Source organism: Filicampus tigris, chromosome 1 (genome assembly GCF_054856515.1).
Source record: "Filicampus tigris isolate MCC_2025a chromosome 1, RoL_Ftig_1.0, whole genome shotgun sequence".
NCBI lineage: Eukaryota > Metazoa > Chordata > Actinopteri > Syngnathiformes > Syngnathidae > Filicampus > Filicampus tigris.
In genome coordinates this window covers 14,487,743-14,502,938 of record NC_141217.1, presented here as the reverse complement: position 1 = coordinate 14,502,938, position 15,196 = coordinate 14,487,743, and the positions used below count along the sequence as shown (strand labels likewise).

At 40.5% G+C, this 15,196-nt stretch overlaps 1 protein-coding gene across 7 annotated transcripts in view; it reads left to right on the top strand.

The window, feature by feature from the left end:
• The window catches only part of tead3a (TEA domain family member 3 a), a 40,216-nt gene extending 29,178 nt beyond the window's left edge, over nucleotides 1-11,038 (top strand). For 3 of the 7 annotated variants that reach the window (XM_086047468.1, XM_086047386.1, XM_086046959.1), the window contains 12 exons: nucleotides 2,269-2,333; nucleotides 2,451-2,513; nucleotides 2,628-2,690; nucleotides 4,332-4,343; nucleotides 4,886-4,996; nucleotides 5,096-5,139; nucleotides 5,239-5,300; nucleotides 5,685-5,818; nucleotides 5,896-6,066; nucleotides 6,299-6,439; nucleotides 6,516-6,668; nucleotides 7,888-11,038. In XM_086047468.1, coding sequence (XP_085903594.1) covers nucleotides 2,269-2,333; nucleotides 2,451-2,513; nucleotides 2,628-2,690; nucleotides 4,332-4,343; nucleotides 4,886-4,996; nucleotides 5,096-5,139; nucleotides 5,239-5,300; nucleotides 5,685-5,818; nucleotides 5,896-6,066; nucleotides 6,299-6,439; nucleotides 6,516-6,668; nucleotides 7,888-8,001 — 1,133 coding nt within the window. In that variant the 3' untranslated portion in view covers nucleotides 8,002-11,038. The remainder of the gene's footprint in view (nucleotides 1-2,268; nucleotides 2,334-2,450; nucleotides 2,514-2,627; nucleotides 2,691-4,331; nucleotides 4,344-4,885; nucleotides 4,997-5,095; nucleotides 5,140-5,238; nucleotides 5,301-5,684; nucleotides 5,819-5,895; nucleotides 6,067-6,298; nucleotides 6,440-6,515; nucleotides 6,669-7,887) is intronic. The other 4 variants (XM_086047137.1, XM_086047048.1, XM_086047301.1 and 1 more) reach the window with 4 other exon arrangements.
• Nucleotides 11,039-15,196: the final 4,158 nt, after the last annotated feature.

Below are 15,196 nucleotides of genomic sequence, written 5' to 3'. Positions count from 1 at the left end.
GCAGGCTCCAGCAAAATGTGTCCTGTTTTGGGAATTGGAGGTGACTGCTTTGTGTCTGAGTCAGCCCCCTTGGTCGCATTTGGGGTATTCTTTATTCTGGTAAACTGTCTAAACTGAAATGACTCAGCTGCACTACTTCCCAGAAGGAGAGACAGTGGTGGTGATGTTGACGATGTTAGCACGTGTTTGCTCTCGCCTGGATTGGATCAGGCCAATGAGAGTTGATTCGATCACCTTGGTCGCTGTTCTCTCAAATTCTTCTATTTGATGCAGTGAGTGCATACAGTAGATGAGCAGCTGCTTGGGTGTGGTTGGGATGGAGGGGGGAAAGGCTGTGAGAGAAATAGCTGACCGGGCAGTTTGTCGCAACCACATTTTGTAAGCCTATTAACTATGATGACCTCCCTTTTCACTTCATCTCCCATGGCCCTCTGCCAGCAACAACTACCAACTTTGATTTCAGTTTAAGCAAGTCTATAAAAGTCCCGCAGCAGTCTCAAGTTAATCCTCCATATGTTTCAGACTATTTTTACTGTCACGTTCATAATTGGTGCTTCATTTCAGATTTACTTCTACACACAAATACAGTTTTGACTTAAGTTTGGATATGAATGTATCAGACCGCCTGCTGTGTTTTAGTTGACATATAATCTTGGTTGCTCCAGTATTTCGATTTATACTATTTTTGTTTGAGAATTGTAAAGTTCTGTTTTTTTAGACATGGAATTCATAATGACATTTTTCAGAATGAACAAAAAGTAGACTTGCTAAGCTGGACAGGGTCCGACCTTTTTGGCGGGCCACCATGAGCCAAGTCGGCCCTGGCCCTGATTTAAAACAATACTTGACGAAATTCATAATGTATGTAGGTCTAGTCTCAGTGATCAAAATGTCTGCCAATAAGTACGTGCAATCAAGGAAGCTGCTTCAAAAAATATCCCCACTCCCCATTATATAGATATTGTGATTTTAAAAAATACTTAAAATTCATAATTTTGGGGGGTTGGCTCAGTGGTCGTCTCCCAACCCGGAGGTTGTGGGTTCAATCCCCAGCCATTGTGACCTGACCGTGTCGAAGTATCCTTGAGCAAGTTGGTGAACCAGTTGCTCCTGATGCTGCGTCAGGTAAATAAGGTACAGTGCGAAGCGCTTTGAGGACCACAGTAAAAAAGTGCTATACAATTGACAGCCCATTTACCAACTATATATGTCGGCCAATCAGTGGATGTAGAAGAGACGTGTGTAATCTCAGTAGCTAAAATGGACATAAGTATGTAGCTTTAGTGGGTGATCCAGGCAGCCACTTAAAAAAAATAAAATAAAATATCCACACTCTCAACTCCCTATATACTGTACTGAATATGGATATTGTGATTTAAAACAATACTCTGCGAAATATATAACTATATATTTAGGCCTGCCTGTGGATGAAATAGTGACACTTGTATTTACAGTGGCCAAAATGCACACAAGTATGCAGCGCACGATGCGTCAGTGAATGGGGGTGATCAAATGTGCACGGCTGGGATAAAAAGGAGCACAGATTATTGATCAATTTAAGTGGATAAAATGCGGAATATTGAATATTAGATAAGAAAAAAAAGGAAAAATCTGTTGATTTCATCACCTTTGTTGAGGAAATTTGTATTAGTGCCCCGGTCAGGCCAGCATCGGTGAACTTCGGGTGGCTCCATAAATTGCCCGCTGTTAATGTCGGACCCTGAGCTGTAATTTTCGAACGCGTATTTATCACTGCGTTTTTTTTGTTTTGTTTGTTTTGTTTTGGGGTTTTTTAAATCATGACCCATTAAGGTTAGTCGACTGCCTACAGATTAGATTATGGTCAGTCCTTGAAACCATAAATTTGTGGCCATGCTGAAAGATGAAATTCCTCTTTGTATTTCGACCCTTTTTACGGGGTGCTCACACACCCCGATATCTCTCCACTGGGGAAAAAAGTAGCTCTGATAAAAGGTAGCACTTGTCAGGAAAAAAACACAAGTACTGTGTGTACATCAACACAAAGTATGGTATTTGGTTTTTCCTAGCTAACGTGGTCTTCAAAGTCAGGAGTCGTGTGTTTTAAAAAATTTTCAGTCATTTATGGTACTGTACTTTGAATGGATTTTGGTGTTGTGGTTTAGGAAGATGGCATTAATTCTTGTAAAAGTACTGCATAAACAAGTTGTTTCAGTTTCAACAACATTTGTCATTTAACAATGAGTGCTTTGGAGTCCTCTTGTGATGGCATTTCTTTCTCATTTACAGGTCGAAATGAGCTGATAGCTCGCTATATTAAGCTACGGACAGGAAAGACACGCACGCGCAAACAGGTACGCACAGCATAACGGTTCCAATTTTGCAACCTATGAACCTATGTTTAGTATCCAACCTTAGTAAAAAGAAAAGATATATAAATCTCCTTTCCTAATGTTAACCCTGGCCAATAGGTGTCTAGTCACATTCAGGTTCTGGCCCGCAAGAGGGTGCGTGAATACCAGGCGAGCATCAAGGTGGGCGCCCGCCGGATAAACGTCGTCCCTCTGAGCTTATCTTCTGTCTTCTTTTTCTTTTCCTCTTCCCCCTGTCCTCTTTGCTGCCTTCCTACCTTGACAATCCGCCTTCAGGTCTCTAGTCACCTGCAAGTCTTGGCCAAACGAAAGTCTCGTGAGATTCACTCTAAGCTGAAGGTACACGTGCTCAGTGCCGCTGCCATGCTTCCTGCTCTGTCCTGCATGCCAACCCAAGCCGCATTAACACTCCCAATGGGCCAAAGCTGACTGGCATGCCCTTATGGCATGGAATAATCTTCTTTGCTACATTTCCCTTGAATACATTTCTAAATGTACCCATAAGGGACTAGAGCTAGTGCATGATGGGGCTTTTGGGGTTTTGAATACCATTTATTACAGCTTTGACGTTGATGGAGATTACTGTCAATGGACCGTTTTATGCCAATGAAAGTTGGTTCCAAACTTATCTTTGATGTACTGCTATTCAGTATGTTTTGCGTTTTTCCATTGACAGCTGATCAAGGGGGAGGGCATCTTTGGTCAGTTAAAAGTCGGGTCAGCTTAACTACGTCATAGGGTCTCCTGCTTGTTTTCTGTCTACTCTCTAAAGGTGTCGCTCTGAATAAATGCTGGTGTTTCGAGGTCTGTGTGGGAGAATTTTTGTGTATTTGTTTGGTTGTTTGTGTATATATTATATATATATAATATATATATATTATATATATTATAATATATATTATAATATATTACATATAATTTTTTTAAATTGTTTTTATTATTTTTTTCGGTGCATATACACGCGCGCGTGCATGACAATCATGTTGTTTGCATGAGTTTCAGTTGGTGGCTTGGTTGACCAAAGTGCATACGCACATATGTGCGGGGAAGTTTTAATGAGCCTCGTCCATGCGCTCTGAGAATTCTTTCTGCTTTTAAGTGTAAGGGACATGAAAAAAAGTTACCCTATAAACTTCTTTAAGTGGGCGTACAAATAATGAGATTCCAATTTCAATTCCAGATTACTTTGGTAAAATTGTATTGAAAAGGCCACAAAAAAAAAATTCAGAGAAACCAATATTTTTGTGAGCTGAGTCCGCCCACTGGTCGTTTGACCCAGTGCGTGCATGACGTCACTGGCCCAGCCATGTCGTCTCCAGGCTCTGAAAATGGCAATGACAAGCTGTCGGTAAGTATTGGTCGCCCGCTCTTATTGTTCATTTAAAGGCGAAACTAAATGAATCCGGAAAAAAACCACGACGAGCACACTTCACAGCCGGCAAGTCAGAGACGTGGCTCCCTGACATCATATCCACCTTCTTCACGTTTTCACCCCGCCCGTAAGATTTTCAAAACATAATTCTAAATCAAGGAAATATGCGGTTAATGTGTATAAATTCAAGAAACCGTTCATTGTGACGTAGATGTTTTCTTGTTTAATACAACATGTTAAAATGTGTCAAAATCGTGTCCCATGCACTCTCATGAATTCCTCCATGTTCACACTCTTGGATGTTTACCTCATCACTTAAGATCTTGACTGGTTTCATTTTCTTGGGGTTTCATCATGTCCTGTAATCACCTTTCTTTATCAGCCAAATATATATAAATACTTGTTAGTGCTCAGTTAGTTTCTGTTAAAATCCTGCACGGCATTCTCTTATCCTATCATTGCAATTCCGTATTTCAGTTTTAAGTTTGTTGGACAGTACCATTATGTTAAGTATTTAAGGATGGTTCCCTTTTTTGACAAACAGGTCCATCACTCTTAATTGGGACTATGCTGATTGTTTTTAATTTGACATTTCTTCTTTGTCGTAGGCCATGAACTTGGTAAGTTTTGGTCGTATTACAGTACTCTGCTTTTGTGCTTAATTGTTGGCCTCACAGTTAACACTTGCCTTCAATGCAGCGCAACTTCTACATCAAAAATGTCTGCTTATGTATGTTTATTGATTTGAAGTGGCTTTAGTACCATAATGGTGGTGGCTGCAATTTCCTCTACTAGCACCTACAGCTTTGGCATCACACTGTATCTGCTTTGCACTAAGTTCTGAATCCCTCCTAGTTATTGCATCATGCTGAAGTATTTTATTTGAAGACATGCATGTTAGGTTATTGGAAGACTTTAATTTACCCTTAGGTGTGAATGCAAGTTTCTTGGCATCAGTCCAAGCTGACCAGTATACATTTTTGATAGGCTTCAAGCTGTATTTAAAAAAAAAAATAAAAAAAAAATGGTGGACGGATTGAGTATTGGTGGATGCAGGCTGGCTTGCTGTCAAGAGTAGCCATGAATGTTAACTCTTTGGAATGTTGAGTTAGTGTCTCTGGATTTGTCCAGATGGAAAAACAATGTTTTTATTCATGTTCAGGACCAGGTTTCCAAAGACAAAGCACTACAGACAGTGGCCAACCTTTCATCAGCTCAGATTGTGTCTGCAAGTGTGATGAAAAGCCAAGCTTCTTTCCCTCCGCCAGTCAGGGTAGGAAGACACACACACACCAACTCACTCACACATCTGGAGAAAAGATTCTGTCATAAAGTCCGCGCCTTCCCCTCTCCACTGTTTTCTTTGGTCTAGTTTTGGCCCGGCCATGTGCCAGGACAGCCTGGACATTCTCAGGAGTAAGCGCCCTTTTTGCATGACATGCTCGCTGAAGTGAAATCAGAGAATCTTGTAAGGTGAATTTGGTACAGGTTCTTAATCAGTTGTTTTGCTTTTAGCATCAAGCCCTTTGCACAGCCGCCATACACAACACTAGCAGCTCCTGTTCCTGCACCCATCAGTAAGTATAGAACTCTGAATAACCAACTATAGAGCAGCACGCGGCATGGGTGAGCATATAAAATTGCAACTTTGGAGCCAGCAATGAAGAAGAGAGAACTATTTGAATGTCGCCCTTTGACGTCATTGATGTACATGAAAACAAAATGACAATGCCATCAAAGGCAATTAAGGCATTGACCCATGTGATCAGGATCATGGGTTTTCAAAACCAAAAAAAGAAGACACTTACTGTTCACCACTGTACTGTACTTTGTTCCTGCTTCTGACCTATTTGTTGCTTCTCTTATGTTTCGAAATTTAACACAAGATTCACTCTGACGGTGCCTTATTTACGACGTGAAATCAAAGGTTAGCTGCAACCCATTTACCATCTGTTTGGCAGGCTATGAGTCTCTGCCTCCCCCTCGCCCGGCAGCAATCGCAGCGCCTGTGTGGCAGGACAGAACCATTGCCTCGGCAAAACTACGGCTTCTGGAGTACTCTGCTTTTATGGAGACTCAGAAAGACAGAGAGATGGTACGGTTGGTCGTCAGTGGATGTTCGGGTCCATCTTTTCCCTTTTTCTTCTTACCTTTGCTCGTCTCTTCTTGCAGTATAAGCATCTGTTTGTGCATATTGGCCCATCCAACCCCAGCTACAGTGACCCGGTGCTGGAGTCCATAGATGTCAGGCAGATTTACGACAAGTTCTCAGAGAAGAAAGGAGGCCTAAAGGAGCTGTATGAGAAAGGGCCCCACAATGCTTTCTTTCTTGTCAAGTTCTGGGTTAGTTGCCTTTTATTACCATAGGACTAAACAAAAAATACAACATGGGATCCTTAAGTTCAATCGGCAGCAATTGTAATATTGATGAATTGTGAGGTTATACCATACAAATCCACAAGGGGGAGTAGCAATTTAACACTTGGTGTACAGTTTGATTTTAGTTTCTAACACTGTGTTCTTCTATAAAAGTCCACTTTTTAAATGTGCTACATTTTGTTAATGCTTCATTTAGGCAGATCTGAGCAGCGATCTCGAGGAAGGTTCCAGTGCGTTCTATGGTGTGAGTAGCCAGTACAGTGGAACGGAGAATATCACGATCAGCGTCTCAACAAAGGTCTGCTCCTTTGGCAAACAGGTGGTGGAGAAAGTTGAGGTAAGCAAAGCAAAACCACAGCAGCTTTTCAATGCGGCAGCAGGTTTTCAACGCTCTTTCTCCTCGCACAACCCAGACGGAGTACGCACATACGGAGGGAGGAAAGCATGTCTTCCGTATCCATCGCTCACCTATGTGTGAATATATGATCAACTTCATCCACAAGCTCAAACACCTACCGGAGAAATATATGATGAATAGCGTGTTGGAGAACTTCACCATATTACAGGTTAGTAAATGTGTCTGTTGGTGTTACATGTTTTTTTCAAGTAAAGTCTTTAACATTATTGAGAGCAAAGTTAATACTAGCAAGATTATAAATTATGTGAACGGCGACAAGAGCGTTTTTATCCACTCACAAAAACCGGTGGCAGCCGGTGAGTTTCGGGCCTACACCTTCAGTAGATATTCCTGTGAAATAATCCGCCTCTTGATAACACCATGTCACAAAATAATGTCCAAAAACAAATTATATACTGTATACAATATATGTGGCATTAAAGGCATTTCACGTATTTGAGGATGAATACCATTATTACGAAAGCAAAAAAAAAAAGTTGCCTCCATCTTCCAATACATCATCTCCAAACCTCTACGCTACAGTATAGCAGTTCACAATCAATAATAATCAATATAAAAACTTTAAATAAATGACATCGTACTAACCAGAGATGCTGATGCAGATGCGGCAGACTTTTCTTTTCTCCCGCCTGCCTATTTAAGCAACCTGTCCCACTCAACAAAACATTTCAGGGTTGAAACAAAAAAAACAAAACAGCCACAGTGTTGTTTTTCTTGAAAATGTTCACATTGAAAGTGAATTTTTAATCATGTCTGATTTCGTCCTCTGCCGTAAATCAGTATTTGATGCACGTTTTAAGCTTAACTAATCGGAGTACTAAACGTAGCTGAACCAATTAGAGGACGGGAAAAACTAACCCCGGCAAAGGACAAGGCTCGACCTCCTCTGAAGTTCTGCTTGGTCCTCGGAACTTCCAGTATTATCTGGTCGGCAAACCTGAGGCACCGGACAGGTGCATAGGGGTGGAGGATGTCAAAGAGGTAAGGTGGGGCGAGACCGGTTAGAGATATGAAAACAAATAAAAGTATCTTAAAATGAACTCTAAAATGCACAGGGAGCCAGTGAAGGAAGGCCAGAATCGGAGTAATGTGCTCCCTCTTACGAGCACCAGTTAGGAAGCTAGCATCAGCATTTTGGACCAACTGCAGACTCTTGAGGGAGGACTGACTAGCTGACTCCCCAAAAAAAAGTGGAGTTTGTCAAGAATTTAAATGACTGCCCCCCCAACCCCACCCCCACCCCACCCACCCCCTTTCAATCAGTCCATGGAGAACGTCAGCTGTATCAATGTAAATTTATGTTTGTAGCTAACTGACACGGGCAATTTGTCACGCGCTGACCTGCGCTTTCTCCTATGTTCCACCAGGTGGTGTCCAACAGAGAAACTCAGGAGACTCTGTTGTGTATCGCTTTTGTGTTTGAAGTGTCCACCAGTGAACACGGAGCACAGTACCACGTTTACCGGCTAGTTAACGACTAGCACATAACGGGCACGCAAAGACTTTCCTGATTTTCAGCCCCGTCATGCAGATCGATATCGATACACAAAGTGTGTATGCCTCGCCATCACGGCCCCATCCCGATATTTGAAACACTAAAGTCAAAGCAACGTGTGATTTATTCTGGAGTGTAAATAATCCATTCGTGTTCTGTTGTGTTATACAGTTTCACTACTTTTCGGTGTCTTTTATTCTAGTTCACAGAAGAATAACGTGCCTCAAGAAGAAATGTTCTGAAACTTTTGAATTGTTTAACAGTGAGTTTCTCGGTGTAGTGATGCATTAGAGGTCAGCCCCATCATTCCCAGCCAAGCCAATGCGTCATTGACAGCGGTGACTTTGCATATACAGTGGATAAGACTACACAACCCATTTTAAATATTCCAAGAGAGGGAGTAGAAATAACTGTGACAACTTGGTTACACAAATGTGCGCATGCTCTTAAAACTGGGATTTGGCAGTGTTCAGAATTAACAAATCACATTGAGACAAGTACTTCTGATTAACCCTAAATAAAGTTCAGGTGTTCCAGTAGACTTTTCCTTACATTTGTTTGCTTTCTTGCAGAAGCCTGACTGTTTTGTGTTGTAATGGGAGAATGAAGCTTCATGAAGCACTTGGGAAGTTTTTTGCTCCTCTCGATGGTGCTCTTAGTTTAAAGATAAAGGAAATTTAACAAATGTCCACGGCATCTTTAAACCAAGAATGCTATCTCAAGGAGTCAAAAATAATCACAAGTGCCTCATGAAGGTTTGTTTTCCCATCACTGGTTTTATGCCCACACTGACTGGTCTTTTTGAACTGTTCATAATTCAAAGAGAAACAGCCGCAAAGCTGCCATCATCATGCGTCACTGTAGGTATGATCTTCTTTTGGTGATGAGCATTGCTGTGTTTGCACCAAACATAACTTTTGGAATTATGGCCAAAGTGGTCAACTTTGGATTTGTTGGACCATAGCAAATTTTCCCTCATGCGGGTTATTTCAAGTGTGATTTTTGCATAATGTAGCTGGACTTGGATGTTTTTTCATTGTTCACCATTTTGCCACCTTACCCGCTTGCCCTGGCATATGAAAGAGACGGGAGACTGAGAATGTATTGGACTGCCAGTACTTGCCAGAAATTCCTGCAGCTCCTTCAATGTTGCTGTTGGCCTCTTGGCAGCCTCCATGACCAGATTTCCTCTCTTTTCAACAATTTTGGATGGATATCCAGTTCTTTGTTGTCACTGTTGTGCCGTATGTTCTCCACTTGATGATGACTGTCCACTGTGTTCATTCCATGGTTTAGTTAATGCCTTGGAATTCCTTTTTGCACCCTTCTTCTGACTTACTATCTTTGAACAATGAGATCCAGCTGATGCTATGGAAACGCTCTGCGGTTCACAGTTTGTGACTACAAAAATACTAGAGCATCTGAACTTTACATGGGGTTAATCAGAGGCACATTGGCAGGTGTGTGCTGACTCATTTAACAGGAGTTTGAACGTTTGGGTCATTATGAACTCAGCCACATCCCTAGTTATTAGATGTTGACACTTAGTACAACTACATTATCTCATTTGTTCATTTTGACTCCCTAAAGATTTCATTTTATAAATATCATTTATTTAATAAACAGGTTAGAAAATGATTTTATAACCTCTTTTCCAAGAGTGACCTGGCCAAGATGGCAGCACAAAATCAAAATGGTTACAACAAACACACAAGACACAGATAAATTACCAACACACACACACACTTCAGAAAATACCAAGAATGGAATTATCCACTGCAATCAAAATAGCCAATTGAACAGAATTTTCTGTGTTTTACAATTTGTTTGAATTCCCCCAGAGTTACAAAATGCCCATTTCAAGTCCTGTACATCCTTCCAGGTAGACGGAGCAGAAAATGTAATACTTTTTGCCTTTTCCAGTTGTGACTCTTGTTTGATTTCGATTTGTTTGTTTTTTTTGGGTTATAAGTCACGTAAATGATGGAAAAGGTTTGAAATAATTAATATTTGTCTGTTTTTTTAATATCACAAACACCTGGCATTTGAACAGGGGTGTGTGGACTTATATCCACTGTTTAATGATTTTGTGTTTTCTACGTCATCAGTGTTATCGTATCTACCACGATAACTCTTCATCTGTTCTGTGTCTAATGACACCCATTTCCCGAATCAGTCAAATGTACTCAAGTTCCAAGAAAGACGACACATGAAAAGATGGGAATTCATATCTTGAATGAAACAAAGTGTGATTAATGTGTCTCTTTTAGGAGTTGACTGGGAGGAAGAAACGATCAAATCTTAAGTGTTAACGATCGCTTACGTCATTGCCAACAAACAAATTCACTCGAAAGCGTGTAGGCATTCTGAAAGGAAGAAAATTTCCCTAGACTGTTTGCCTTTGCTGCATTATTTCTACCTCTGTGAGTTGGGATTCAAATGTGCTTTCATAAAGCCCTGACCTGAGGAGCACTGACGTACGTATAGGACGTGTACACTACATTTTTAATGGTACGTTTTATAAGCCAAAATTCGCTCAATATACTCTAGTTTTATTTTTGTAAAAGGAATTGTTTTTGCCAGCACAGTTAGAGCTAATACTCTTAATCCCCCTCCCCCACCCATTTTTTTTCTATCTTTTTTTTAAACCTCTTTTTGCCAGCATGGTACAGGTGCGGTCCATGCCATGGTTACCCGCAGTGCACTTGGGGTAAAATCCTCTGAACTGACACTTGTTTTGCTCTGTGGAATGTTTTTTTGATTCTGTACAACTTAACCATTATTAAGCAACACTTGTTAGTTGGCTTGTCATACCCTCATGTACAAGAATTTGTTAATGTTTTCGCTTCCTGAAAGTTTGAGCCAACACATTGATTGGTAAATAATCACATTCACTGTGGAACCACGGCACGGTCTGCCGTTTTGGGCATATTCTCCTGTCTGTGTATTCACATCTGCTCAATGCATTGAAGATGTGCCTTTTTAGGCTATGCCAATAAAAATCCCTCACGGTGTTTGCGAGACCCACTGAGTTCTGTTGTTCTTAAAATGTTGCTTGCCATAAAAATATTATGTAATACCACATTTGAAATGTATGCGCAAACAAGGACGTTTCATTCCAAATGCAGCAAACAAAGCAAATTGCTTGAAATAAGTGCATAAGACATTACAGCTGCTAGGTGTCACTATTGCCACATTTACTGGAAGGTTTTTAATTTCCTGTATTTACATGCAAGCAAAACACAGCCATATGGGTAGTTTGGTTTTCCTCGACGCATCATTTCTTGACTGAAACGTGCAATCTACAATTTTTACGACTTGCACGGTCAAATGTGCCTGAGTTGAGGGATCATGTCGTGATTGTATTTTATTGCAAAGATTCTATGTTGAGTAAGTGAAAAAGATATTTCTTCCACTACAGACCCGTGTGGATTTTCCAACCGCATTGCAATGTGAGCTTTCAGCATCTATCATCGACATTTTAAATGTAATTGTCGAAGCCGGATCATGTCATCGCCAAGGACAGAATTCACACAATTCATGATTTAGGTACGGCTGTGTGCGTTGGCCCTTTTGTTGAGTGAAGTGTGAGTGATATGTTGCTTTTTTTTTCCTCCGCTGCATAGCCAACTGTTGCGTCATTAATTTAAGGTGTTTGCAACTGATTTGTGATAGCTAAAAAGCGTAGTCCATCTTATGTTGTCGTTCCATTTCACAAAAATAAATTGTCTTAGGGCCTTTATATTATTGGCTAAATACACGAGATGCATTGGAATTACAAAGCTTCAAAATGGTTGTTCTTAAATTTAACATAACTGCTGTTTTCTTCTGTATTTTTCTAAACTGTTTCCACATTCAAATGTATTTCATTTATTCTGGTTTAATAACAGGGCAGTGCCCCAGGTTGTGTAGAAATCAAGTTTATCATAAAGCCTAATAAGTATTATTCTCATAAACCTTTTGCATAGTTTGAACATTAGCACTATGCTTTTATATAGTAAAGTTAAAAAGCAATTTGAAGAATTGTATTAATGTCTAGCACAAGTTAAGTGGATTTTTAAAAACAAACTGTTCTCAAAGATAACGTGCCGATATAGCCAACTTAAAAGTTAAATACAACTGAACTGTATTTCGGCAGTGATTCCTACATGTACCACTAGAGGGCGCCCACATACCTTAGTATGGTGAAACATTTGAGATCAATGGTGCAGACATCAGGCTTAACATGACAGTTTCTGTGTTCTTAAAAAAACAAAGCACAAAAATTGCCAACCATAATGTCAGTTTATCGTTGATTTCATGTATTATCAGCTTCCATAATGACTTCCTTTGTTAACACACTGAAACTTTACAGACATAAAATTCGGTTGTTGCATTGCAGGTGTGAAGGGTGTGGTGGGAAAACTTAAACCTGCACAAACGTAGCCAAAAACAATCCGGTTATGCGCTCACATTACTGTACTAAATTTTAGCTCCTCCTCCTTGTCACAATGTGCTTTGGTACGCTTGCTCGTGTCATGACCTGCTTTGCTATGCACCTGGTCAACATTAACATTAGTCTCAATGTTTGAAGAGCATTAATGGTTTGATCGGGATTGAAGTATGTAATGTCAGGGAGACGTGCTTGTCTTGAACTTTTCTGGAAAGGAGTAGAAAGTTCTAAGTGAATTTTGTACAGCTGAGTAATTGTTAACTCACTACCTAAGCCAGCAAAAAGAAATGGGTGGGGAAGATGCTCACAAAGCAGTGACTCATGATGACCCGTCATAACACCAAAGGTCAACCTAAACACACAATCGCCGTCTGGTGTTTAAATCTTCCAAGCACCTATCGTAACTGAGGCCCAACCCAAACAAGTAATGCCACAACATACTCATCCAAATATTATCACAAAAACAATTCAAAGGAAACTGCCCAAACTAACAGTTCGTAATCTATGTATGCGTCATATTTTTCAGTTAAGCGACCAAAAAAAAAAAAAAAAAAGATTGACGCACCAAACGGTGGAAAACAAGTTTCTCAATGAGAGTGGGGGTATGTAACCTCACATCTGTCTACCCGCAAGAGTTTTACTCAAAGGGGCATGGAGCAGCAAGCACAAAAATGTTCGTTACAAGTATGGACCAGCAACTTTAAGGAATATGTGAGGAATCAGCCTTGAGGCCAAATGATGGCATCGCAGTGGCTAGAAAGCCTTGTCACGCCTCATCTCTTATCAAACTGGAGAAAGGATTCCTAATTGGGAAACTGCCCAATAGGCAAACAATCAAAACTTTTAATCAGCAAAAAAAAAAAACACAAGCATATTGAGAGAGAGAGGTCTCTTTTTCTTTTGTCAAGGGTGATCTGGCCAAGAAGGCGGAGCACAATTCATGTCATAATACAATATATACAGAACACAGTAAACATTTAAAATAATGAAAACCCTATACAAACGCGAACAAAACTTTTGTCCATAGACGATACCACCAACCCAGAATAGAGATCTTTAAATATAGACCAAATGTACAAAATGAAAACACAACTACTGGAGCATGGAACTGCCAATGTGGGGTAAACAATTTGGACAGGGCTGTGTCATTCGAAAGTATTGCAAAGTCGTTAACCGGCATTGGTGTTGACCAAATGTTAAGTGAACATAGCATTTCTTCCCATAATGCCATGGGGTATTAAACATGCGCAATTATCTGTAGTGAATACCCTTTGGCATTTAGGGGAAAAAATGCAATGTTTTGCCATTTAGCCTACATCCTGTCCACTTTAGCATTTAGCCTATGTTTTACCGATAGGTTTCGAATTACTTAACAGGACGTTAGAACGACATATGTCAATCAAAACTGTTTACTCTAAATTGGCAGTTCCACGCATCCGTACACGACAAAACAGTCCATGTAGTCTAGCATGTCACAACACAATGAGAGAGATTTACAAAGTCAATGTGCAAAGAGAAGTGCAACACGTCAGAGCAGGAACAACAGGTATGAAGAATTTTAGCAACTTTAAGTTGGAATCTCTACAACAATAAGCAGTCCTAAAATTGACCCCTGTAGGATCTCCTTTTCTAAGGTGATTCGGTCAGAGACAACATTGCCAACTTTAACAGTCTGTGTGCAACCTAGACGGTAGCTCCAAACAACAATGAACCCAGGATCCCAAGAAACCAAATGTGAAGTGTTATGTGGGAGAGGACAGAATCCTACTGGCCAAGCAAGGCTTGACTTGCTCCAGCCTGGCTAACTCCGTAAAAAATTTGTCAGACCCACCACCAGCTCCATGTAGGGCTGCTTAGAGGGACATGTTCTAAAAACACCCCATGTAGTATCTGACAACCTTTCTCCAAAACCTTTTGAGCATTTTGTATTCAAATAGATACCAAGTCAACATCACCTGCTACGATTGAGCAAGTGTCCATGTTTTCGGGATGAGGGGCGACGTGTGTTCAACTGTTTGGAAACACGGTTTGGTCAAGCCAGGCCCAGATATGAGCTAAGATACAAAACCTTTGGTGAACCTATACATTTCTCTAGAGTACATTGGCCTATTTAATTATTATTAATTCTTAAATTCTTAGAAAGCTTTTGGGCCTCCATATGTCCAAAACGGCACAAAAGTACAGTTTTATATGCGAGAACCATTGTCGGGTGTACTGTCGCCACCTTTGTCGTTGACGGTGCCAACACAGGATGGTAACCCACTCTGGTCCCCGAGGATGAGGGTCACTCGTTGGAGCTCAAAGAAGCTCCCGCACAGAGAGAAAAGAATGGAGCACTTTGAGAGGAGAGGAGTCATTAAAGTAGGCGGTGTCTGACAACACTTTACAGCCATTTCTACACATGCTTGTGTTAAACAAATGCCCTGTGGTGAGAATGGGTTTGAAAGTGACTGCTCAAATACTGATAATTAAACACATTTGAACCCTCTCGTTACGTTTGTTTCACAGGAACAGCGATAAAATTCCTCACTCAAGTTGACACGCCGGTATTAACTTACTTATGATCATTAATTGCATTCGATATTTTGTGCATTACCGCTCAGTTCATTATTCAATGAACATTAAGTCACGCGTTTTTAGAAGAAAGAAATGTGTGTTGAAACGAGTGTTTATAAATCGTTTGTACAGTATACGTGCAGCGTGCGCTTGTTTGCATGTTTGCAGTAATCAGTCATCGTGTGAGTTGTCT